This window comes from Podarcis muralis, chromosome 13 (genome assembly GCF_964188315.1).
Source record: "Podarcis muralis chromosome 13, rPodMur119.hap1.1, whole genome shotgun sequence".
Classification (NCBI taxonomy): domain Eukaryota; kingdom Metazoa; phylum Chordata; class Lepidosauria; order Squamata; family Lacertidae; genus Podarcis; species Podarcis muralis.
Window position 1 is genome coordinate 33287302 of NC_135667.1, and position 26539 is coordinate 33313840.

Genomic DNA, 26539 nt, shown 5'->3' on the forward strand with positions numbered 1-26539 from the left:
GAGTAGGACTGTGATATCCTATCAAAGCCAGTTAATAAACTCTTGACCCTGGATGGCTTTGAGAACAGTTGTTACTGGGCACATCAGATCTCCAGATTCAGTTCAGTCAGTCCCCACTTATAAGACTGCAGGAATGCAGGGTAGGTGACAGCCTCTGGAATGGCTCACCCCAGTTAGAATATCCTCTGGAAGCAGGGCTTCCCTTCTTGGGGGCTGCATCTAATTCTGCACCAAGAGAATTTGCATTTGATTAAATTTTACTGTGTGACATAAACCGTTTCTTGATTTCAGCATTTGAAATTTTGTCAGAATGCAGGGTGTTTGAGAAGAGACTCAGGGGTGTCATTGGAATAAGTAGTGGGGTGGTTGTGGAGGGGTTGTGGGACAGGGAACTGGGTGTGGTATTGGAAACCGTGCCAGATAGACAACCATGTAGCTATTGGCTGTTGAGGTGAGTTTTTAGGAAACTCTGTCTCTTGGTCAGGACTACCTGGTTCTGAGCATTTAGCCCTGTCCCAGGCTGTGCATTGGACTACATCACTGGGTTTCGTCCGTGTCTGAGACGGGTGTCACCTCAGCATTAATTACATTTATCTAAGTTCAAGAGAAGAATAAAAGTGAGTGGGGCGAGGAGGAAAGATAAAGGTTAGTTTAGTTTATTCAGCTAATAGATTGCTTTACACAGCTAAAAGAAGTCTCTGTGTGAATTACAGAGACAGTAACACACAAAATACAATACTTTTAAAAGCAATGCAGATGCACTATAATGTGCATCTACAACATCAGCAGCAACATAAAATAACCACCCCATCCACATAAAAATGTATACAAACAAGCACACACAAACACAGCCACTATTAATGCTGCTGAAACGTCCAGGGGAATAAAAATGTCTGCCTGGTGCTGGAAGGATGACAGAAAAGGGCTATTTTCTCATTGCCACCCTCCAGATATCTCTTAAAAGAGGCACACAAAGAATAGGAGAATGTACAGGCTTTTTAGAAAAAGTCGTATGTTGCCGGTGGAGGTTGGTCTGAAAAAGTTGAAGGGCATGGGTATAGATGATCTTACAGTAAAATGACACTTGAATTATTTGCTCTTCCAGGTGCCTGGTGTTGAGGACCAGACAGCCTTGTCCTTGGAGGAGTGCCTTAGGCTGCTGGAGGCCACGTTTCCCTTTGGGGAGAATTCGGAGGTGGGTCAATGATGGCCCTTGGGAAAGGGAAGATTTAACTGCTTAGTAGTAACAGCATATGGCATTTCTATAGACGCATTCAGTGTAAAAAATGGACTTGGACAATCTTTATCTCATGCCCTTGCCATAACCTTGTGAGGCTGTGAATTCTTCCAAATGAAGAGAAAAGCTTGTTCTTGTTCCAGGCACAAGGCCAGGTAGATTAGCAGGAAAGAAGTGGCGAGAATGCCACCCCTCCCTGCCCTTGCAAATGCTTTAAAGCCCCTAATACTGTGGTTGCAGGGAACCTTGGGAGTGGGGGATGGCTGTTACAGTCTGTATCAGAAGTTCATGCAGAGAGGAAGCGGGAGTAATGATTTGTTGCTGACATGACGCTTCACTGCCACATTCCTACCATGACTGAAAGGTGTTTTGCTTTCAGTTTCCAGCTGCAGATGCCCCCAGCCTAACTGAAGTTCTGCCGAGTGAGAGCGGGCCTTCCACTGTGCCAGACGGGCTTCTGTCTCCCCTACTAACAGGGACAGAGTTGCCCTTCGACCTGGAGCAGCAGTGGCAGGACCTCATGTCTATAATGGAAACGCAGGTGAGGAAGGCTGGCTTCTACCCTTGTTTATTTTTCTAGGTCCTCCTCTGCTTTCAGGTGGGTTTACCATGCCACTGTTTAGTGTTTTGCTAGGTTTCAGGCAAATGTGAAGGTTGTTAATATCTCTGTTTTGTGAATTTCTCCTTCTGTAGAAGAATGATCTTTCTGCTGCTGCTGCAACCATCTTTCCTATAACAGTAGGCAGGAGCCTAGAAGAATGTGCAGCAAATGGGAAACCAGAGCTGCAGTTAGGTGACCATCTAGTTCAAGAGTCGTCAAAAGCAGTGCACACACTGTACCAAGTGACTGCCTGCAACGTAGCAGGGCAGTGGTCGCCTGGGAAGGGCCAAACAAAAGACACCTCTCTCTTCAGGGTCGTAATAAGCCACTACAACTTGGGGACAGTTCTTTCCCACCCTTAAAACAATATAGCATCCCTGTCACAGGATGCATGCAGCCTATTCATTATCCTTGCTGGGAAAATGTTTTGCCTCTCTGCATACCAGGTATTGATTTTTTAAAAAATAAATAAATTCCTCCACAAATTGCACAGCCACTGCTCCCGACCCTGGTTTTTTCACCTCTGGGCTGCCAGATTGGTGGTCAGATGACACTCTTCAGGTGGCCTGATTTTGTCTAAGAACAATCAGTTTCTGAATGTTTGTCTGCTGTCTGCTTCCTATACCAGACAAAAAGATTTATCAGTGGCGTGTCTCAGATAGGAGCCATTTCCGCCCCCCTCCTGGACCCACCCCAATAACTAGGTAGCTAGCTACAGAGGAGTATTGAGTAATGCAGGATGCAGACCTGGCTTTGGTAGATAGGGCACAGTTGCTAGCAAGCATGCTGCATTGTTATGCAAGTTCCTGATTTGTTGCAAACAGAAACCCGTGTCCCAGTTCTCCACACATGCAAGTGGAAGGGAAGTGAGTTCCCTTCATGCTAACGTAAACTTCTGAATGATTGGGTCTTTGGTTTTCTTTGCTCTCTCACAGGGTCCTCTTTGAAGGACTTGTTTTGTGTACCCGTTTATTCAAGTTGTGTTCTAGGAGGAAAATAGAGACACCTAGAGTCTGAAAAGTTTATCTTTCCCCTTTTCAGGGTATGGAGGTGAACAGCACAGCAGCTGCAGGGACCCTGTACGATAGCACAGGTGGAGACATTCTGAATGCCAACTACAGCCTTGCTCCATCCACCCCAATCAACCAGAATGTCAGCCTGCATCAGGCGTCACTGGGCAGCTGTACACAAGACTTTGCTTCCTTGTTCAGCTCTGAGATGGAGAGCCTCTCAGTAGCTGGCAGCTCAGCTTTGTTGCAGCTGGTTCCTGACAACTCCACTGGCTTCAACACCACATTTGGCTCTACCAACCTGAGTGGGATCTTCTTCCCTCCCCAGTTAAATGGCACTGTAAACGAAACATCTGGGCCTGAGCTGCCAGATCCTCTTGGGGGACTCCTTGATGAAGCCATGCTAGATGAGATTAGCTTGATGGACTTGGCCACTGAAGAAGGCTTCAACCCAGTGCAGGCTTCCCGCCTGGAGGAAGAATTTGATTCAGACTCTGGGCTCTCCTTGGACTCGAGCCACAGCCCTGCTTCTCTCAGCAGCTCAGAAGCATCGTCGTCATCATCTTCAGCTTCCTCCTCCTTTTCTGAGGAAGGTGCTGTGGGCTACAACTCGGACTCTGAAAATGTGGACGTTGAAGATGCAGAAGGGGCAGTTGGGTACCAGCCAGAGTACAGCAAGTTTTGTCGTATGAGCTACCAGAACCCTTCTCAGCTGCAATATCTGCCTTATCTGGAGCATGTAGGTCACAATCACACCTACAACATGGCCCCCAGGACCTTAGACACTGACGAGCCCCAGCCAGCCACCATGGGGAAAAAGAGCGCCAAGGATAAACAGGCAGACTTCTTGGATAAGCAGATGAGCCGAGATGAGCACCGGGCCCGAGCCATGAAGATCCCTTTCCCCAACGAGAAGATCATCAACTTGCCTGTAGAAGAATTCAATGAACTCCTGTCGAAGTACCAACTGAGTGAGGCCCAGCTGAGCTTAATCCGGGACATCCGGAGACGGGGCAAGAACAAGATGGCTGCCCAGAACTGTCGTAAGAGAAAGCTGGACACTATCCTCAACTTGGAACGGGATGTAGAGGATTTGCAGAGAGACAAGTCAAAGCTGCTCAGGGAGAAGGTGGAGTTTCTCAGGTCCATTCGCCAGATGAAGCAAAAGGTGCAGAACCTCTATCAGGAGGTATTTGGCCGCCTGCGTGATGAGAATGGCCAGCCCTACTCCCCGAATCAATATGCCCTACAGTACGCCAGTAATGGTAGTGTTATCCTAATACCACGCTCCTTGGCCGACCAGCAGGGCAGACGTCAAGAGAGGAAACAGAAAGACAGGAGGAAGTGAGAGGTGATGAATGTTGGCAGGAGAGTGCAAAACTTGCAGAAACTGCATCTTGGAGAAAGGGCTGAGCCCTGAAGAATTTGAAGGAACTTTCACGCCTTCTTATCCAATATATCTTCTCAAACCATGATAGCTGCCAGTCAGTGTATAGGAACAGACTGCTGGGCGGGGGCCTACAAGTCTTGAGAGGCAGAATGGCAAAGCATGTAGGGAAAGACCTGTGCCCCCAGCAGCCTGGAACCCATTATTGAACGTTGAGGGAGGGGGGACAAGCTGGCATAATGTGTGTGGGGAGGGGGGTGAGTCTTGGCAGAGGGTAGAAAATCTGAATTGTTAAAGCTGGATATTTTTTTTAAGGAAAAAAAGGTTAAGTGGACAGACTGAGCAGGCTTAAAGTCCCCCCCGCCTTCAAACTTCGATATTTCAGATAGCTGGTTTTGGTTTTTTTCGAACCAGTTTTGGCATCAGTTGTGCGCGATTTGACAACATGACTGAATCCCATGACATAGCCGCCATCCCTTCCTACATCTGTATGTATATGTAAGTGCAGGTGGAACACATTAAGTTGTGTTTGTTTAGGGGAGAAGGGTGATTTTTCTTAACCCTTTTCAGCTTGGGGGAATGGAGAGATCTCCACGCAAGGAGTTACCGAGTACAGCCTTTTGGGTAGACTTTGAGTTAATCTGCCATAAAGGTTGGAATGGTGGGAGTGGAAAGGGTTAATAGAATTACTATGGTGATGCATCTTTCCACCGCCCCTCTCTTCCATTCAAAACTCACTAAGCATGTCACTGCCCACAGTGAGGAGCCAGTGTTATACTGGGCTACCATCAAGGTACATTACAAGATGGCGCATGGTAACTGCATGCTACAATGCTGACATTTCTCACTGATTTGGCTTGAAAAGATTCATTTTGTGGACAAAAGGGGGTGTGAGGGCCAGGTGTGAAGGCTGCACTTTCATTTAGCAGAGGCTGCAAGGTGGAGGGGTCTGGTGTGTGATCACCACTTGGGTCTACAGCACAATGGGTTTTACCCCCATAAAGTGGGCATGTTGTGTAGAGCAAATAGCCATCTATGGCAAGCCCCTTTCTTAATGGGCACTTTGGTTTTAATTTATTTCTGTAGGACTTGTGTACGCCTGTGTTTCCCCATTCCCATAGGGCTGTAAAATGGATTTGTGGTATGCAGGAAGGAGAGAAGGGAGATGTTTTCCCCCAGATGATCAAAGCTGCTGAAAGGTATTTCTGCCATTAAGACTCGGTGTGTTAAACTGTGATTCCACAGCTGGTTTCTTTTCTGTCCTTGGGTGGTGTCATTCCAACTTCCCCCTTTCCCCCTCCTTAAAAAAAAATAAGGCAAAGGGTGAGGGTAGTGCCTTGAACACAGCTGGCCTCAAGCTCCGAGGCAATCCTCGAAGCTGTTTAATTTGCAGTATAGCACAGCTGGGAGTATTACTGACTTTACTAGCATCTGATGAGCTAAATGGCTTTGGTTTTCCCCAGTCAGTCCTGTGTATGTGATGGCGTGTGAGGACGTAGCACTGAAATGGGCATCCTCCAGAGAACTGTGGGGGTATGAAGCACTGTATGTAATAGAGGCAACTTCTGCAGCCATATGTTCTATATGATCTTGTTTTTCTCAAGGCCATGATTTCTTACAAGGAAAATATAAAAGGTGAGAGGGGAAGTAAACTATCGGTGAGTCTCTCCCACCTCTCAGGCTTCTGTGATTTGACAGCATGAAACTTGAAGCACAAAATGTGTTGGAACTGTGGCTGGGTTGCTGGAGGATAGAGCCCTGATGTGTGCATGTGTTAATTTATTTTTTTCTGTAGAGGTTTTATTTTGAATGGTTTCTATGACCTGTTGGGGAGAGGAGCGAGAGCGTATGAGCACAGGACAAAAATAAAATGGCTTATTCACTATTTGAGGATTTGTTTGGTGTCTTTAATTTTCTGCACTTTTCTTGGTAGCCCTAGCCCTGTGTTGTGATAAAAGGTAGGCTCACCAAATTCAGCATTACAATGACCGAGGGAATGTGCCTTCTCTTGACTTTATGTACTGGCCATGCTCCCCCATAACATACTGCATTTCCCCTGCAATACTTCTCAGTTCAGCATATCACTTATTCCTGCAATATTTTCTAGTTGCAATTCAGTACTTTGTATTGTAGAATATTTTCAAGGCAGGCCTGGACCAGATGAAGAAGAAAAAGAGCAGGACTATAAATCTAAAGTTTTATTGAGACAAAAAGACAGTTCAGTATGAAGTTAAAATCCAAACACTTGAGTTTTAGACAACATTTTCACAGAAACCTAACCATGCTTTGTTTTTTTTAAAAAAGGTTTGTACACTTCTACGTACACACCACCCCCCCACACAAAGGATGAATGGGGGGTCAGTGGCTTGTGGGGTGTTTCAATGTCAGAGGTAAAATTGTCCTTTGGAAGAACAAAGTATCGTTAGCTTAAAAATGAAATGGGTAGGACTAGGGCAAGGTAAGCAATCATAAATGCCCAAGTCTGAACAGAAGATAGTTGTTTACAGAATATTCTGAAACCTACTACTACCTTGTGCTGTAGGGGGTAGATTTCACCCCTACTTTCCTTCCCCTTAATTAAAAGGATGCCTAAAATGCCACATACATACAAGAGCGAGGGGGGGGGGAGAGGCTAAAAACCCTCAGTTTCTGGTTGGTTAGAAGAAAAAAGATGCAGAGGTACTAAAAAAAATTGTCACATGGTTTGGGGGCAGAGTGCCCTCACTATGACTAGAGGGCAAAATATGAAGAAGCTGTCTCCTTTCCAATTCCCGCAGTAATAATTCTGGAAGGTGACTGTATTCATGGTTGCAATCAAATTGTAACTTTTAACACTTAGACACATAAGCTCCAGCCTCGCAGGAGTCATCAATTCCACTTGCAGCAGGAGGCATGTATTTTGTAAGAATTGCAATTCTGGATACAGATACCATGAACTGGCCCTCCCCAAATCAGTCAGAATGCACCCTCCCTTCCCACCCCAACGATACACCGATAATAGCAAAAAGGAAGAAAGAAAAACTACACGCATGCTAATCTGTAAAAATGCAATTAACACTATTGGGGAGTAAGGCTGTAGATCACAGAGATGGTCTCTGAAGAACACACAGCCTCTGCCTGCTATCCCTTTTGGCAGCCTGTTCCAACTCTATTATTTTTATTTTTGCTTCACCCCCCCCCCCCCAAAGCAAAGAACAGCTGGGAACTCACCAATTCTCTCCTCTTTCCTCATGTATATATGATGAGAAAGGAAGAAAGGGGACAGCATGTTGTCACACCTAGTTGTCAGGGGCATAGAAATTGTCCGGTTTCTACAGAGAGCATCTTCCACAGCCGCCTCTTCACTTTCTCACTCATGTTCAAACCCACAGTTTGATGATTTAATACAAAAGTCGGCCAGAGGAAGGATGGGGACAGAAGGGGAGGCAGGTTAGTTCTTCTCATCCTTCTTGTCATCATCTTCTGATGGATAGGAGTGCCATGTCAGCCTTTCCTCATAGAACGAGATGACCACCTGCGGGCACTTGATATTTGCTTCCTTGGCAGGGACCAGATCAGCTTCGTCAGAGTTCTTCCTGTACAACCAAGAGGTGGGAAATTTGGGATTGATTCCAAATAGAAGGCATGAAGCTATCATTCTAGCATTAACATTTCTGCCAAATGTGTGTGCATATGGCTGAGTCTGGGGTCATGTGATCTTAAAGCTTTGGATGATACTGTGAATTTAATGCATGGCTTTGCTATTGATGCATAAGCACACCGAAGATTATTGTCCAGAAGGATAATACAAATCTGAGGTACCTTAACACTTCCCAGTTCATAGAATCATTGGCCACAAATCCTGATGCCTATAATGCAAAATATGATTTATAAGCATTTATAAGCCTGATCCACACAATCCTTCCTCAAGGCATGGAAGGATTGTGGGAATGGGTTGCAAGAGCTAGTTATTTCCAGTTATGACCTCAGAATGCTTGCAAGTAAAAGACAGTTGAACCTTACACAACAGAGAAAGCAGATTCCAAGTTTCATATAAATCACTTGCAAGGAACTAGAAAGCAGCAGATCAAAATGCAAGAGGTCATCAAAGTGATGAGGCTGTATATTAACAGTATTCTGCAGCTAAGATAATTAGCCCCCTCCTAAACTTTTAAAAATGTTAGATAACCAATGGTCTTACCACCTGATCTCATTACAGACACTCATACCATTAAGTAGCTGTATTCCCAAAAATTCAACATCTGGATTCTAATCTCTGATGGAGGATGCACAAGGGAGAAAAGACAAAGGAACAGGCTTACCATTTCATCAGGAACATGAGCTCTCCACTGGAGTCTGTGGCACCAATAATCCGCTCTGGTTCAAACCCTCTTGCAAAGCCTCGAGGCTTCTCAGCCTGATGAAAGAATTGGAAAGGTTTCTGATTATTGCCTTTAAAGGGTGACAGAGAAAACAGACATTGAACTTTATTTGGTGTTATGCAGAGGCAAAACAACTGCCAGAAAATGCCTTTCCAGTGACCTACTTTGTGGGAGGGGGATATCCAAGTCAAGAGTGACATGATGTAGATGCTTTGTCCATGCATAATTATACTATGAGATTTGAACTAGTTTTAAAGCTGTTTGAGCTACTGCTATTCCTAAGAATCCCATTAATTCTACATCTGTGAAAGTGTTAGATCTCCAGCAAGAATTCTTAGCATACTCACAAAAATATTATTCAAGCTTCTCTGGTACATGCTACCAGTTTAATCGGTTTCAAGCTCTTTATAATATGGCACTGCTCTACAGTGCATATTAAACAAGGAGGTTTTAAGACATAAAGGGTTTCTTATTTGGCACTGAAATTTTAAACAGCTTATTCCAAAGTAAGACCACACCCATCACCTTCCAGAATCTTTCCCACTTTTAATCTACCATAAAATATTTGTGTGGCACTACTGAAGCAATTGCCTTGCTTGCTAGAGCAAGAACTTAGCTGGCAGGGAGGGAGGGAGAAACAGACATCGGCGTATGCTAGTGAGGCAGAGAACCTGCTCTTGTTGCATTCTGGTTTCTTCCTCAGCTGAGGAGAGGTGTTGGGCTCAACCATTCCTGGAAATAATTTGCTGAGAAACTTCTTCATACTACCATGAAGTATATTCCAGAACAAAGCTCCGGCATTGAAAGACTTCAGAGCTACATTTTGGTAAGCCCTAGCTTAATTATGTTATGTTTCCAAGGGAGGATGTGGAGAAAAGAGCTGGAGAGGAACAGCTGAAAATGGGAGGGTGTGAAGCAAAGACAGGAAAAAACTTAAAGAATTCAGAAATGAAGAGGAAGAGTTGTGTGCTAACAGGAAAATGCAACAATATAAAAGGGATGGAAGTGCTAAGCATTAACCAATAAATAAAGGGAGGACAGACAGACAGACAGACAGACAGACAAAGGGTAAATAATGCAAACAATGGGGAGTGGGGAAGAGAACTGAACTTTTGAGAACCCATACATTAAAAATATTGGAATGGTCTGGCTGTTTTTACTTAACCACACAAAACTACTATCAGAAGTCTCTTGTCTTGAAAGATAAAGGAGGGATAATGTGGCTAGAAAGAGTTTAGAGGCAGAATGAAAAAAGGCTGTATTCAACAGAATGCAAGGCAAGACACAGGGCAGACTCTACAAAGAGAAATACATGAGAAATCAGAAGCCCACCACCAGCCAAGTCACCAGATCCAACTTTTTAAATGCACCAGTGCAATCAGGACCATGACACTTTGCTTCCAGCATACTAACACAGCAAATGGAGGTGCATCCCCAAAATTGAAAGAACACATAGCCACATTCTCTGATGGGGAGGTAACTGGGCTGGAGGCAGAGATTCTGGTGAGAAACACCACTAGTACCACAGAGTAATGAATGCCAACCATATTCCCAAAGACACTTGCAGCTGAGGCACTACACTACACAGTTATGTAGCTCACTTTAAGAAGGCAATAAAGATCACTGCTGTTAGCTAGTGTTTTACCCTTTCAGAAACATCAATCAGTCCTTTTTAATTTGTTTTTAACTGCAAAGCATAAAGCAACCCTCATTGGGCCACAGATGGAGAGAATCTGCCTTACCTCCTCTTTCTTTTTCTTTGGTCTGCTTTCCTCCCCCCTATCCTCTGAATCAGATTCTGCCTTGCGCTTGCTTCCCTCTGACTTGTCACTTTCATGTGCAGTTTTCTGGGATTGCAGGAACTCCGCAATGAGGTCAGGGCAGTCGAGGTTCTCCTCTGGCTCCCACGTGTTATCTTCGCTGAAACCATATAAGTATTATCAGCTGGACAGGACTGCAAAATACCATATTTTGTAACGAGTTTTTTGCAAAATAGCCCCTTTAAGAAATTTATCTCCCTTGTTATGGGACCTGTAAATTTTTGGCACAAAATCTATAAAAATGACTTTTATAGGAATGGGGAAGATTTAAAATCTACAGATTTTTGCAATGATAGGCAATTTCTGCTAGAATCCTGACATGGTGGGTTGAGATTCCTGAAAGGTTTTCTGGAAATGCAAAGAAGACACCCTAAAGTTGTAAACTTGAGAATGTGACTTAAAGCTGATGGACTGCTGTAAGGCAGAATAGGGAGTGATAAGGGCAGAGTAAAGCTACCAGATTTTCAGCTCTCTGTTATTCTTGACTGGGTGCTGACTTAATGAGATGGACCCCAGATTTGCATTATTTAGGAGAAGGAAAAAGTGTAAGTGCAGACCTGGAAGCCTTCTGCAGAAATTGCAACTTCTCTTACAAGCACATCAGATTTTCAGCTTCAACACTAAACAGGCAGATAAATACTTTTAGGCATGGTTGCTTTCTCCTACACATAACTAGCAGTCTTAGATACTTTCCCCCTCAAGCATCCCCTTACAGCAGAACTGAGGACTGCTTATTTGCCCAGAAGCACACAATCAGTTTGAGGCTGAACTGCACTCTGAACACATACAAGCCATCCACACACGTGAAAACATTCATTTGCTGCCAAATTGGGCCTCAAACAGAATTTTCAAGGTAGAAAGTACTTTTGGGAAGGAAAAAACCACACCTGTTTCTCAAACATGTTTTCCCTCCTGCAGGAACAGAATTAATCCCCACACATATCTGGAAGAATTCCAAAAGAAGATTTCAAGACCATGAATTAACCAGAAATGGGATGGGGAAACTGGGCTGGTTTTTAAGATGCAGGTATTCAGCAGCCCTGGCACATCACCCTAGCCTAGAGCAAGATAAAAAAGGCCTAAAGAAGGCTTCTAAACAGCTCCTGGGTGACAAGGCAAGCAAGGCTTTGAAAACCGGAAGAGATGTTCCCCTCTCTCAACACCAATGCGCAAAGAGATTAACCACAAGTATATGTGGACCAAGAGGCTACTGATTTTATGGGCTACTAACCTTTAAAGATTAGTTTGCAAAGCTGAAATAAAGGGAAAGCAGCCTTACTCTGAGAAGCCTTTCCACTTGAGCAGGTATTCCACTTTCCCTTTCACCACCCGCCGGTCAAGGACCTTCTCCACGACATACTCCTCCTCCTCTTCTTCTAGGACCTCCTCCACTTTCTTCTTGTTCTGCTTTTTTCCCATTGTGCTCGCCAGCTTTGCAGTTTTAAGGAGGCTGTTAAAGAGATAATGCAGATATATAGCTTTAGAAACTGCAATTGTCAACACCAGAGATCCGTGACACTTACAATTTTTTGTCTGTCTTGTCATTTTATTTTTTAATATGAAAACATTTTAATCTAAAAATACACAGGGAAATGTACAGTGTAGGGAAAATGTTCCAGAAGCTGCAAAGTGACACAAATAAAAGAGATACAATATGTAGTCACAAAAGCACAGTGAAACGCTGAAGCCCATCAATATCAATGGGACCCACATAAACCCTAACCTTGCTGTACAACATCTATCCACACATACTGATTATTAAAAAGTAGATGCAGCACCTCATGGTGAACACTTTCCTATGACAGCTAATCAGGTTCTGCCGTTTTCTGCAGCAGGACATACATGGCTCCTTTTCTGGAATTTATGTTAAGATTTTCCCCTTGCCTCAACATGCAACTGAATAAAAACTAATGCTTTTCCCAACTCTAGGTACTTTAAAATATGGCATACGAATCACAACTGTGCTCAACATGTTCCATCTGCCAAACCTACGATTTGTTTGTTGCCCAAGCAACTTATGACAGTGTTAACCTATACTGAACACTTGGACCAACTGTAGGAAGCTCCGTAAAACTAACATTTTTCTTCCAAAAGGAGCAGGCTCTGCAGGAGACAGAATCACTGTGTCTCTGCAGAACTTTGAAGTTCTTCAGGCCAGGCCTTACTGCTTGCAGCAGGAAAAATTCCCACCATATCCACCCTCCACCACTTTCAGAAACAACATGACTATGTTTGTGACTATACAGCAAGCACGGCAGTGCTGGGGAGAGAAGGCATCCATGAGTGGTGGAGGCACCACAAGGGTACCCAGCAAGCATAGAAGATTAAACAGCTTGCTTTTTCTGGAAATGAAAAGTTACAGTCTACCGGAAAAAGAAAGCTATGCTGGGCTCCTGCAGGCAAAGCATCTCTCAGCAGGAGGATGCACTTGTCTCAGTCGGGGTCTGATAAAACATAGGCAAAAGGGGCCGTCAAGCACAGCTAGGTTTTAGAGGAAATGGGTCTCGTTTGCAGTGAAGGATGGCTGGCTAGGGAAAGAGACCCACAAACAGCAGCTGAATGGGGAGGAAGGAAGATTTTTAGAGAACACAATTTCACAAAGCTTAAACTAGTCCTGTCTCCTTCACAAATGCTGGGATCTTGGCACACTCATGAAGTCACTGTTTCCAAAATTCTTTTACGGAAGAAAACCATATTAAAACTAGTTTAAAACCAGTTGCCATACGTCCGGATTTTCCCAGACATTTAATGTTGTGTTTCTTGGCTTCCCACTGTCTGGTAACCCTACCCAATACAACACAATTCAGATTCCAAAACCTTAACTTTGGTTCCTTTATTATGATGAGAAAAGGGGTTCAACTGACCTTAAATTTTCATTCAGTTCAGTCCTCAGAATTCCCACCACCTTGGATCAGAAGTGGTGTAGCTCCTTTTACAGGCCCCTTGAGCCAAACTCAAAGTGGATTGTCTTGAGAGGCACAGGAGTGTCTCCAGCAAAGTCAAACTGCTGCACTGGCGGCACAAGCCTAGACAGTGTGTACGGAGATCCTGGGCTGCCCAGATGACAAGACCCCACCCCATGGCCTCGCTGATGTGGTCCCAAATGAAAGCAGAGCAATACATTTGGCACCAGGTTGGCTGCAGAAGTTGCCGAAAGGAGACATACAAGATGCCATTCAACTGTCTTAGGGACTCCACTCTGAATTTGTGTAGGGATTACTCCTTAGCCTTTTCTTCTCCCGAAGATGTCCCACAAGACACTGGAGGTGTAGGATCAGAGTCTTCCTAGATGGGCTAACTTCCCAGGTTGACAAACCTCCAAAGCATGAGACAGCGGCCACACCCCAGGAAATGGCTTTGACTGGCTGGTTAAACCAGGTGAGGGTCGCTGCGGCCGCTGTCTCACACTGAGAGCTTCTAGGAGCTGCAGTGGAGAGCTGAGTGCAGGTGGGGACCCAAAGCTGGACAAAGTACCCTAGGAGCATGACATGTCATTCACCATAGGTACTAACCCTCCCCTAACATCCCAAACCAAAGCTACCTCTGCATGAATAGGCGTTATCGTCAGTGTGCCTTGTTAATCTTTCAGCTGGAGGGCTGCCTTCCATTCCAGGTAATCTTCCAGGGACCTTATGCCAATGGTGCGTGAAGCCAGATGGAAAAGTTGGCAGAACTATTGATGCAAAGTTTGCCTTTACCTATACAGTACACTAGTTCCTACATATACTCCTCTGTCATCCAGTCAGCCTTGCAAACACACTTGAGAAGGGTATGACTCAAGTAGCAAGTGAAAAATGCAACCTAGGAGGCCTGAAGTTTATATGCTTTTGAAACTCATCTATGCATAGGTCCACTGCTTCTACACTAATCACTTTTCTACCTTCAAAATGGCTTTTCTAGTATTTTCCATTAAAAACACCTTTCTAGCATTGTAGCTATAAACATCCCTAAACATCCTCCTATGTGCTATTCCCATGTTGTTTGATGGGGTAGTCCAATTAGTCTGACTGGGAAAACTGAAGATAAAGTAGTTACTAGCTATTTAATAGTAAAACACCCCAATGGATGAATGCATGACACCTGTGGTATCAAAGCTGTAAAATAAATGAACTATTGCGATGTATGATGAATGAAAAATAACTTCATTTAGTTTGTTCGTCACAAAGAAAAGGAGCCTTGCGTAAGAGGATCAGACACTTAGTTTTAAGAGATCATGTTTACCTTAAGCAAGGAAAGTGGGGAAATTCTGATATATCTGGCTAGCAAAAAATATACTTTTCAATCAAGGGAAATGTCTAGAGCAGGGAGGTCCAACACATGGCCCTTGAGGCCTTTTTGGGTGGCTCTCAGCAACATTTGACCCCCCCCCCCCCGCCGGCAGCACATGAGCTGCTTTCCCAAAACCTAGGTGCTGGGCTTTGGGAAGGAGGCATGAGGGCTCTTGGACCCTGCCAGAGCCTCGCTTATCTGACTTTGGGAAGGCAGCATGATGGCTGGGGCAGGGGCATCAATTTTGGGCCTTGCTTCCCCACCCAGCCCAGGGTTCTATGTTGAAGTACTCTTGCGGCCCACTTGGTATGAAAAGTTGGACCACCCACATCTACAGCCTTTAATCCTCCACTTAGTGGTTGTGATACAGTGTTTTATAAGGTTGTGATATTTGTACTTTAGGTTTATATTTTATTTTTCACTGTAAGCCACTTTAGGAATATGAAGAAAGAAAAAGAAAGAAAGAAAGAAAGAAAGAAAGAAAGAAAGAAAGAAAGAAAGAAAGAACTTACTATCAGCAGTTGCAAAATAAGTAAGAACTGAGCAAGGCTTTATATACTGCTTGTCTCTTAATACCAGTTGCTGGCAAAAAGCAACAGGAGAGAGCTATTGCGCTTATGTTGTGTTTCTTGGCTTCCCACATATATTGAGTTAAGCTACTTAACTGTGGGAAAAGGGAACTGGGCTAGGTAGGCTTTAGGCTGATCTCACAGGGCCCTTATTATTTTTATTACTACCCATGACAGCCTTTTAATAAAAGTCATTGGGTCTACCTGCTTATGTCTTGAACATACGTCAGGGTGGCATAGGGAATAAAGTGCTGGATATGGGACTAGGGAAATCTAAGTTCATTTCTACACAGTCATAAGTCTCACAATGTGATCTTAAGCTAGTTAATACCTCTCAGTCTAACCTACCACAGGGAGGGGGGGAAAAGGGGGAAACCCTGAGCTCCTTGGAAGAAACATGGGGCATAAATGTAATAGATACATCTCTCTCATCAAATGCAACACTATTTGCCAATGTGAGCCATCATACAATACCATTGCCTAGATACATGTGAAATAGCACCCCATTATGAGGTCCTTTCACTCTAACAAACAGATCCACGTGGACTAAAATTCACATATCTCCCTGCAGTACACCCCAGTTCTTTTTATCTTTTAAATATTAAACCTGTTCACCCACACGACTTGGTTATCTATTAGCGCTCTTCAAATCAACAGTGATCATTTTGGCTGTTTTCCAAGTCAATTAACACCCTCACCACTACTCTTATCTTCTTCTATCCAATCACCACTACATACAGACTGCCTAGCTGTATGGTCCCATTTTCCTTCCTCCAATACTGCACTATGGTTATGCTGGTTTGGAGGTGCAAATTTATAAAAACCCACACCTACCTACCTTAAAATTTTAATTTCACCCTTCCTACCCATATTAGTCGTTACATAATCTGTATACAATCCATTTATGTTTCCCCCTCATTTTAGCCCAGATACACTCCAATACAGACTCTGAAACACTTCTGTCTCTATTCACAGCCTCAATCCCAGCACCCCAGTCAATGTTCTTGTTACACTAAAGGAGTGACCAACTTCACAAGCACTACCACCTTGGGCAGATGATCCCCTTCTTTGGAAAAAGTCGCTACAGCTTTACTTTCATAGTTAGTTTCTCGAAGAATTATTCCCCCCCCCCCAATATCCTACCATTTCATCTCCCCTTATTAACTGTCTAACAGAGGAAAATCCTCTTAACTAGCCCTCTCAGCTCCACGTAAACCCACCCCTATTATCCCTTTTCTGCATATTTCCTCCCACTTTCGGGGGCGGGGAAGGACGGACGGACCTATACCCACACTTCTTTCTGCAACCATCCCCTCCTTAGTATTTTTTACATCCATTCTTCCACACATCACCCCCATCGTCATCTTTGGAGCAGCTTCCTCGAACACCTATTAAAAATGCGCGGGCGCGCACACACAGGCTCCCTCCACCGGCCCTTGCATTTGGACATCCCTATTTCTGATACCGCTACAGCTTCTTTTAGGAAACCGTTCTCCACATTCCTGTACGCGTTCATTAACGCCCCCTCCCCCCCGACCGTTATTTACTACCAACGCCTTCTCGATTTCCCCGTTCCCACAGGAAACCACGCTCCCCAGCAAATGCCGCACCTTAGGTACACGGGGATTCATTTTGTGGGTCCCCCTCCCATTGCACCCCTCCATCTGCTCTGCCCACTTCACGTCTCCCCCTTTTGAAATGGCTCCCCTACACATTATGCGCTTCCCTCCCCCCCCCCCACAGACACCCCACTTTTCGGACCCCACACCCACAGGCGCACTTAGGAAGAGCCATAGCCATCTCCACTCCCAACTCACGCATTTCGCCTCAGAAAGCACTGTGCCTATTTCCTTTCTGCCCAGAAAAGCCTGCCCCCCATTTATAAATACTGTACCTCTCTTCCCAAGAGGAGCCCCCGCTCACCCAGGAATATTCCCTCCCTCCCTCAGCACCCCCCAATATGGCCGTCCAGCCCGCGCGCGCGATGTTGGCCCCCTGAGCGCGCCCCCAGTTTTACCTTCTTCAGCCCCGCCAACAACGCACGAGGGGAAATAAAAACAAGCGGGCGGGAGAGAGAAGGACGGCGCGAGCGGCGCACGGAGCGAGCCGGTCTCGTTTCAAAGCAGAACAGAGCGACGGTTGGACAACGGGCCTCCCGCGTTCGCTCCACCTCCGCCAAACAAAAGAGCGCTGCAACCCCTTCGGCCCGCCGAGACGCACTGCGCATGCTCCTGCTTCTCCTCCTACGCCCCTCTTTCTAATTCCCTCCAAGACCTCCTCTCGCCCACGGCATTTTGGGACCGGATGTTGTCTTTTTCCTTCCTCTACCCGTAGACATAGCAAATAGACTCGCGTACGTCGCGTACTTGCGAGTCTTTTCACGCAAGTAGCCATTGAGAGCGCAGCACAGCCGCGATGGACAGCAAAGCAGCCTGCACAAACACAAACATACACTCACACGCCGCGAAAACAAAAGCTTCCTCTTTTCTTTTCTAATCATGTGGTTTTTTGAAAGAGGTTCCAAGCAGAACCCTATATGCGTCTTCTACTCAGAAGTTAGACCCACTGAGTTCAATGAGGCTTACTCTCAAGAAAGTGGTTACATATAATGATGGAAGACTGGGAAAGGATGTGGAAGAAAGGGGTTAAGTTTACTGCATGCCCGGTATTGAAAGAAAACATGAAAATGATGTATAGGTGGTACTTAACCCCGGTAGAATTAGCAAAGATTTATCATACAAATGATAATTTATGCTGGAAGTGTAAAGAAAAAGAAGGTACTTTTTATCATATGTGGTGGACTTCTGGGAAAAGATTTATAATGAGTTGAAAAAAATGTTGAAAAATACATTTGTTAAGAAACCAGAAGCCTTTTTACTTGGAATAATAGGATTGGAATTGCCCAAAAAAGATGTTAGACTATTTTTGTATGCCACTACAGCGGCAAGACTGTTAGCCAAAAATTGGAAATCTCAAGAAATACCAACGGTAGAAGAATGGCAGATGAAGATGTTGGAGTTTTGGAGCTGGCCGACCTGACTGGAAGAATCCGTGATCAGAAAGAAGAGGAGCATCAAGAAGATTAGAATAAATTTAAAGATTATTTAGCTAAATACTGTAATATAAGATAATTAGAAGGTACTTGAAAGTATCAAATAGGCCTAGGATTAGAATAAGAATGTTGTATAGTAATATGGATTTAAGTCAATAAGAAAAGAGATGAAGATAGTAAACTGAAGGAGTAAATTGTAGTAGAAAGATGATTTTGGAGAACTGTTACAAGGTGATACAATGAAATTCAGTTAGGGGGGATTTGAGGAAGTCAGTTAATAATGGAATTTAAAATGAACTTCAGAAGGAATATGTGTTTTTATTTTTGTTTTCTTTTTTCTTTTAGTATTGTAATGTTCTTTCTTTTGTATGTTTTATATGTTATATCTGTTAAAATCAATAAAAAAAACTGAAGAAAAAAAGAAAGTGGTTACAGAATTGCAGCTTTTAACAAGCGCAGCTTAGTTGCATGCAAGCCAATGAAACACAAAGCTTGTGTTACAACTGAGTGCAGGATTTAGCTTGCAAGGTAAGCCACCCCCATTCTGCAGTATGTGAAGCATGTACAGTATTTCATTGACACAGGGCAGGTTTCTTTTAATGCCTGAAAAGTTTAAAGGACAGTTCTTCACGCGAAATATCAGAAAAGCCCTAATTTTTGTCGCATGCTGCTGCCTTTTAAGTGGACACACTGGTATTCAATCACAGCAGCGCAAAAATCCTGGGTTTCTCCATTGTTTCCAATGAATAGGCACGAAGAGGGGCATGGTAAAGGAACCCAGAAGTTTCGTTTCCAGACTTCCTACACTGTCCGAAGACTTTCCTTTTGCTACCTATCTGACTCGACATTAACTTTCAGTCTAACAACACTACGCCCCTGTAGCACTTAGCACCCAAGAATGGGTGCTCGCAAACAGGAGGTTGCTGTGCCTCCTGGGAGTTGTAGTTTCATGTCGGACGATACCCAGGAACATACTGTACTGTAGTTCTTTTTGTTCTGAATTTGTGTGCTGAAGTGGATTACAATACTCAGTACTGTACATCCCAAATAATAAAGGTAAAGGTAAAGGTACCCCTGCCCGTACGGGCCAGTCTTGACAGACTCTAGGGTTGTGCGCCCATCTCACTTAAGAGGCCGGGGGCCAGCGCTGTCCGCAGACACTTCCGGGTCACGTGGCCAGCGTGACAAGCTGCATCTGGCGAGCCAGCGCAGCACACGGAACGCCGTTTACCTTCCCGCTAGTAAGCGGTCCCTATTTATCTACTTGCACCCGGGGGTGCTTTCGAACTGCTAGGTTGGCAGGCGATCCCAAATAATAGGAAGGAGCTATTTTTGACTCAACATGAATGTGAGCAGAAGAAAATTTGATTCCCACACCCAGGGGAGCTTTGCAGGATCAATTTCCTCCGGGGAAGACAGCACTAAAGACTTTCTCTATTTACTGATTAAAATATACAGGTTGAACAGGTGGGAAGCAAGTAGGCACACAAGCTGTAAGAACAGCAGCTTCAGAATCAACAGCAGCCCCCAAGACAAAGCATCTTCTGATCCGGCTTTAAGCAGCACCCTGCTGGATCAAACCTGACCAAAGGCCTATAAAATCCAGTATCTTGTTTCTCAGCGCCACCAACCATTGTCTCCTGGATTTAGGTACTTTCCAGATGGACTTTTAGATTAAAAACAAACAAATTAACATGATAGGCCACTGACAAAAAGCAACACCTGCTGTTAAACCATCAACTTGAAGGGTATATACAAGAACTTAGGATATATCTTCATTTGTACAACAGAATAGGATGGACCATAACAATATATTCTGACTTCCCCCCACAATCCTTTTATGATTTAGAAATTTCAATTATTTTTCTTAAGAAGAGAGTTTGAGTGGCTTACAATAAATGATGCAGCACAATGCATCAGGGACAGAATCTTAGCACATATAGTGCTGAATAGAGGCTTGAAATTCTTAATGTTTTTGCATTTGGGGGAATTAAAACTTGTGTGACAAATGAAAATGTGCAATCTTAGTCTTTCAAAAAGCATTTGATGTGAAGTATTTAGGCCACATGGAAGTGACATCTGAAGCCACCTGTACCACTGACAGCACAATCCTATCTATACAGGATAGCTCAGTCTTGTGGAGATCATTCCAAGGGTTGCGGCCTCAAAAGAAAATTTACATCTGTTTTCACCCCAAGAAACAAACTCAGAAAGGGACTGTGGAAATAGAAGTAGGTTAGAGTTACGGGGAGCAAGGGACATTTTAGCTCCTATCCTGAAGGCAGTCCCTATTGCAACCCCTTCTTTCCTCCTTCATGTGGATGATTGCTATTCATAGTGGGGAAAGTACAGTACTGAACTTCAGGACATGGCTTCAGTGAAGGCAACCTTTCTTCCATTCATGACACTAGATGACTCAGCTCTCAGTGACAGAAGTGTAACAGAGGGATGTGTTGAATCTCCCATCATAGCAACAGGCACCTTCTTAATACAGAATAAAACTGGGGACATTATTTGGTTCAGTGAAATGTGTCCTTTCACTTGGAATGTGTTTAAAGTAGCTTAGTGGTAATCTAAACCTTCAGGGAGGAAATTGTCGTGTTTGGGACTTTGCCACTTAAGAATATACACGTGTGCTAGAGAGAATTGAAAAGTTTGAACGCTTCCCTAGGAAGTGTTAGAATCACAGGGAGAAGAATTCCAGCTTAGCCTTTCCCCTGCCTAATGGATCCAGTCTCTTCCCCATCACACACTGTGTCTATTCATGTGTTGCATGAATTCTAATAGACTGACAGTTAAAAGGAAACTGAGGGCTGTATCCAATGCTAATCCTACTCAGAGTAGACATGATTAACCCCAAATCATTAATTTCAATGGGTCTACTCTAAATAGAACTTCTTCAAGACAACCCTCACTCCGACAATCCTATAAGTGCTATATAATTCAGCGGGACTTACTTTCGAGTAAGCATGCTTAAGATAGTGCTATGCAATAAGGTACCGATCAGAACATGCAGTTACATTTGTTTGGGATGAATTAATCCGGAGGAAACGTTTGCATTTATACAGGACGCAAATTGCAAACCACAGTCTTTAAGCAGAACGCACAGCTGAAATATCGTCCTTTCGGGCTATGAATTATAGCTGCGGTTCGAAACTGCATTTCCCATCAGCCAGCACGGCTCACGCAACCGAGAAAAACTGAGATCACGTGGGAAAGAAAATCCCACCCCCCTTTTAAAGCTGAAGCGCTCGGGCTCGGACATTCTTAAAGGGGCCGCGGCAACAACAGCAGCTTAGGCGGGTCGTTGCAAGAAAACAAAACAAGACAGTAAGCGGAAAGCGGGGTGCAGCTGGATAGAAGGTGTGAAAGACGAGGAGGCATCAGAGCCGCGCCCTTTTAAAACATTTTATTTTAAAAAGAGCGTGCAGTGTTCAATAAGCGAGGAGGGAGGGTTGGAAGTGAGACATGGGGGGGGGGGGAATTAACGGAGAGGACTTCGGCACGATGAAGGAAGTACAGAGCAACGATTGCAGAAAGGAGGGGCGCGGGTGGCGGTCGTAGGTCGGCTAGGCTGGTGCTGGGATCGTGTGCATGGGCTGGGCGTGGAAACGGGGGTGCCTGTTAAGCACAGAAACAGGACGGCATGTTGGCGTGGACAGGGGTGTCGGGAGGAGGACTGTGGCGTAAAGCGGCAGCGAAGAGTCGGGAGGACAAGCATACCTCGGCCCGGCAGGGCGCTTTGCTGGCAGACGGTCCTGTTGCCCCCCGAGGGCACGCGATGCATCTAGGCAGGTCGGGGCTGGTCAGGCGGAATCCCGTGTCTACTGCCTGCAGCTCCATTATGGGAGGAAGGTGGTATAAGCGGACTGAAAGAAATAGGCAGATCAAGCTGTAAGGATCTTGAGAGTAGCGGGGCTAGGAAACGCATCTGTTTTAGATCATGGACGATTGCCGCCAGTCGGGATACTACTTGAATGCTTGAATATTAAGCACCTGGTAAATTTCCGATGTAAACTTGAGGGCTGGAGATCTTGGGCCGTGCTCAGTTAAGATCTACTCAGCAGCTACCCGTTGAAACTTAAGTTAGTTATTACTTATTTCATAAAATTTATGAAATAATTTTTCATACCCCCGCTAGCCTCGAAGTGGCTTACAAAGAGGGGAAAAACAACTAATATAAAAATAGAAACAGCAGTAAACTAAATACCGCTCAAAGCACTCACAAACATAGTGGAACACAAGCGCCTGCCTGATGCCACTAGGTAGAGAGTTCAAAAGTGCAGCATTGGCTTCCATGGGCCTACTCTGAGTAAGGTTAGCATTGGACACCACCCCCTGGAGTTATTTCCTGAGACACCTGTCCCTCCCCTGTTACTGTAATAGGCCTGTTGGCATTTCATAACTTCTGCATAGTTTCCCGTTGCCTGTCTGCAAACTAGCAAAGTGCTTGTGTTACACACACACACACCCCCCCGCTCCTAAGCATGGTGTGCAAACCAGATGCACTGAAACACACAGGAACATACAGTGGTACCTCGGGTTACATACGCTTCAGGATACGTACGCTTCAGGTTACATACTCCGCTAACCCATAAATAGTGCTTCAGGTTAAGAAAACTTTGCTTCAGGATGAGAACAGAAATTGTGCTCTGGCGGCACGGCAGCAGCAGGAGGCCCCATTAGCTAAAGTGGTGCTTCAGGTTAAGAACGGACCTCTGCAACGAATTAAGTACTTAACCCAAGGTACCACTGTACTAGACCTGCCCCCTCACCACTTCCCTTGTGCCCTTCCTCCTGCCTGCTTGTGGTGTAGGGGCTGAGAAGACCTATTATTGGAGGAAGTAGGAGGAAAGTGCTTCTTGGGTCAAGTCTGTGGAAGAAGTTATAATAACAACAACAACAACAACAATAATAATAATAATAATAATAATAATAATAATAATAATAATTTATTATTTGTACCCCGCCCATCTGGCTGGGTTTCCCCAGCCACTCTGGGCGACTTCCATAAAAACCAAAGATACAGTAAAATATCACAGATTAAAAACTTCCCTGAACAGGACTGCCTTAAGATGTCTTCTGAATGTCAGGTAGTTATTTATCGCTTTGACATCTGATGGGAGGGCGTTCCACAGGGCGGGCGCCACTACCGAGAAGGCCCTCTGCCTGGTTCCCTGTAGCTTTGCTTCTCGCAATGAGGGAACCGCCAGAAGGCCCTTGGCGCTGGACCTCAGCGTCCGGGCAGAAGTGGCATGAGGATGCAATATTTTCTCCCCAGAAAATCTTGATCCTGCTCATTTATTTTTAAAGCTAACACTACTAATGGTTAGAGATTCTGAGTAGCTACTAACTTGAGGCAACTGAAGGGAGGATTTTGACACCCAACAGAAAAGCAGGCAGGGTTTATGTCTCTACATGGACTAATCAGCAGGCACCAGGCTCAATTAGGCTCTTCTTTTATCTTCTAGTAGCTGAGGATTGCAGCATGGGATAACACTAATGCTTGGTACTTATGTAGTGCATCCAGGATGCAGAGCACCTGCAGCATTAAGGGGTTGTTATAAGGGTTAGTGATGAAGCTGAGTCAGTGCTGTTAATCCCCATGTTACTGACTGCCTGTGGGAGGTCTGGTATTGCCTTGGTGGCACCTGCTTTCTCTAGTGGTAACCAAATCACAAAGTTGGAAAGGCACCTCAAAGGTCATCTAGTCCAACCGACACCTCCCCCCCCCCCCCCGATGCAGGAAACCCACTACCAGACATTCCTGATAGGAATAAATTGGGATTATGTATGACTTGTTTACCTGTTAAAGGTCAAAGATGTATGGGCCAGGAACAGAGGGGAGTGTTTGGGCTGTAGCCTATTTGAAAATCACGATCCCTGACCTGGAATCAGACACATGCCAGAATTCTTGTATGTTTCCGCAAGACTGGGAATGGAATCTGAGGCTAAGCCCTTGTAAAGGGAAGGGTTGCTAAGGCAGGTCCTGAATAATAATTTTAAAAGGTTATTTGCATACTGAGCTTTTGTTTCCAAGATACTGGAGTGAGCAAAAACACATATAAACAGATTTGGGGACTTGTATTGGCACTTAGACACCCTGGGCTTACTGTTCAAAAAGAGGAAGAAGTATATGCATGTGTATGCATTTTTTTTGAGCAGTAAAATGGAAGTGCATTGCCTAAGCTCGGTTCCCATCTCAGACTGTCCCATACAGTGCTGGGATAGTGTTATCAGAAGGTTCAGGGGTGGCTGCCATAGCCCCAAACACTGCTGTGTCTGTGTGTGTGTAGTTTCTCAATTGTTTACCCTTTCCTGCTGATGATAGTCATAGGTGACATTGACACTTGAGGGCTTGTGCTTCCCTTCAATTGGTCTTTCCATTTTTGGACTTTCTCTCTCTCCCTATTTTTTGCATACTTGCCGCGTCCCTACTCTGTTCTTCCCTCTATGTGGCCCTGCTTTCACTGCCATACAAGTTGGCACTTCACTGGGTAGTAGGCCCAAACCACCAACAGCCAGACACACTGACCCATTGCACCACAGGAGGGCAGGGAATAATAACTGTGGATCTCAAAAGGCAGAGTCTCCTGAGCAAGGATATGTTTGATACAGGATAAATGAAAGCTTATTTGTGGGGGTTAAGGACATAAAAACCTTAGGTGGTGTTACAAGTTTTCTGATTGAGCTGGGTGTTTTTAACTTCCTAGCAAATAAGGAACCAACAACTAGTTAATCAACTGTGCAGCACCACATCAGCCTCCTGCTGATAATATCCTTCTTTAATGACATTTTCCTTACAGACAGAGGAAGCTTTCTGTTTATTTAAAGGTAGGGAAGGTGTCTGTCATTTTGAGCCCTAGGCTTGGCAGTGACAGTGGCTAGTCAGAGGTGGGGGTGGAAACATTCTGCATGTGCTCAGACACACTATTCCCCAGGTTCCAGGATTGAATCTTTTTGAGTCATAGCTGAATTGAGACCTAAATCATACTCATTTTTCCTGTGATCCTCAGAGCTCCTTTTGTTTCGATTTTGTAGGTTTTTCAAATCCAGCCCCGTGAATATTTCTAGTTCCTCAACTTTGGTTGCAGATCCGTTCCTAAATTCTGGAGGACTTGGAACCTGTTCAATGGAAAGGGGGTGAATGTGTTTGCCACCCTGAGGTAAAACATAGCCTCTTGCAGCAAAAAAATACAAATGAGTTTCCTAGTATGTACTTTAAAGACTTCAAACATTCAGTATACTTGACATTCATGTCCATCACAATATCCCTCCTAATGGCATTTTTAAGAGCAGATTGAGGAATCTTTGGAGATGGAAATGGAATCAATGCTGTTCAACTTGACAAGGCTGTTGTGAGAATCAGATAAGGGTTGTAGAGTGTTTTGCAAGTCAATGAAAGTGCTACAGAAACCATAGCAAGCCAGATTAGCCTAACTGATACTGGTGGTTTGTTTAAATTACCCACTCTTGCCCAATAGAAAGGGAGAATAATGATTCCTTTTTAGCAAGTCTTTCCAGCTCCCCATCCTACATGTAAATATAATGCAGTATTCCCCCTCTCAGTTGCCAAAGTCCTGCATTACTTTGGTTACTGAAAATTGTGTCTATGTAGGGCCAGTATTTAAGGTTGGTAATTTCAGGCATGTGCTGAGATCCGTGCCTCAACAAAGGGTCACTACCAACCCCTCTGCTATCCCGGCCTTTTCACTGTAAGCAACTGAGCTGCAAAAGGAGTAGCAGCACTAGCCGCCTCTGCTCATCTTGCCATCTCCTTCTGGGAAGCTGTATGGATTGGGTCCAGAGGGAGAGAGCTAGCAAATGGGCAGTGGTCACAGCAGCGAGGAGGAAGGGGGTTTGCTAAGGGCATCTTGCCTGCCATTTCCCAAGATAGTACCTCTACGAGGTCTAATAGAGTTGGCATTTATCATGTTATCTTCCCACAAGGAAGGTGATTCCAGGTGATGCCACTGCTGTGTGAAAAACTAGCCATGGTTTTACCAGCAATGGAATGCTGAATACGGTTGTGCTTTGGAGTAGTAAAGTGTTTCCAATACTTTGATTGTTACTCTCTCAAAAACCCTGTAAAATACGTCACTGGGCAGAACTGAGGGCAGGGGTAACCTCCTGTGTGTGCTTAATGGATTTAGGAATGAGGTACTTAAAAACAGTATTCGACATACAATAACCTGGCTAGGGGACAACACTGAGATAGTGACTTATTTAAGGG

General features: G+C 44.6%; 3 protein-coding genes across 9 annotated transcripts in view; 1 reads left to right on the plus strand and 2 right to left on the minus strand.

The window, feature by feature from the left end:
• Positions 1 to 6120, plus strand: part of NFE2L1 (NFE2 like bZIP transcription factor 1) — a 32785-nt gene extending 26665 nt beyond the window's left edge. For 6 of the 7 annotated variants that reach the window (XM_028702700.2, XM_028702695.2, XM_028702696.2 and 3 more), the window contains 3 exons: positions 1106 to 1195; positions 1617 to 1778; positions 2880 to 6120. In XM_028702700.2, the coding sequence (XP_028558533.2) occupies positions 1106 to 1195; positions 1617 to 1778; positions 2880 to 4196 (1569 nt within the window). In that variant the 3' untranslated portion in view covers positions 4197 to 6120. The remainder of the gene's footprint in view (positions 1 to 1105; positions 1196 to 1616; positions 1779 to 2879) is intronic. The other variant, XM_077917340.1, reaches the window with a different exon arrangement.
• A 298-nt stretch (positions 6121 to 6418) lies between these two features.
• CBX1 (chromobox 1) lies at positions 6419 to 17481 on the minus strand. Its single transcript, XM_028702703.2, has 5 exons — positions 17272 to 17481; positions 11696 to 11866; positions 10339 to 10516; positions 8537 to 8631; positions 6419 to 7810 (listed from the first exon to the last, which is right to left on the minus strand). Exons 2-5 carry the CDS (start codon positions 11833 to 11835, stop codon positions 7666 to 7668), a joined length of 558 nt encoding a protein of 185 aa, XP_028558536.1. The 5' UTR covers positions 11836 to 11866; positions 17272 to 17481; the 3' UTR covers positions 6419 to 7665.
• A 4526-nt stretch (positions 17482 to 22007) lies between these two features.
• Positions 22008 to 26539, minus strand: part of SKAP1 (src kinase associated phosphoprotein 1) — a 337471-nt gene continuing 332939 nt past the window's right edge. Inside the window, exon 15 of the mRNA XM_028751958.2 lies at positions 22008 to 22175. The gene's annotated coding sequence lies outside the window, so the exon portion shown is untranslated. The remainder of the gene's footprint in view (positions 22176 to 26539) is intronic.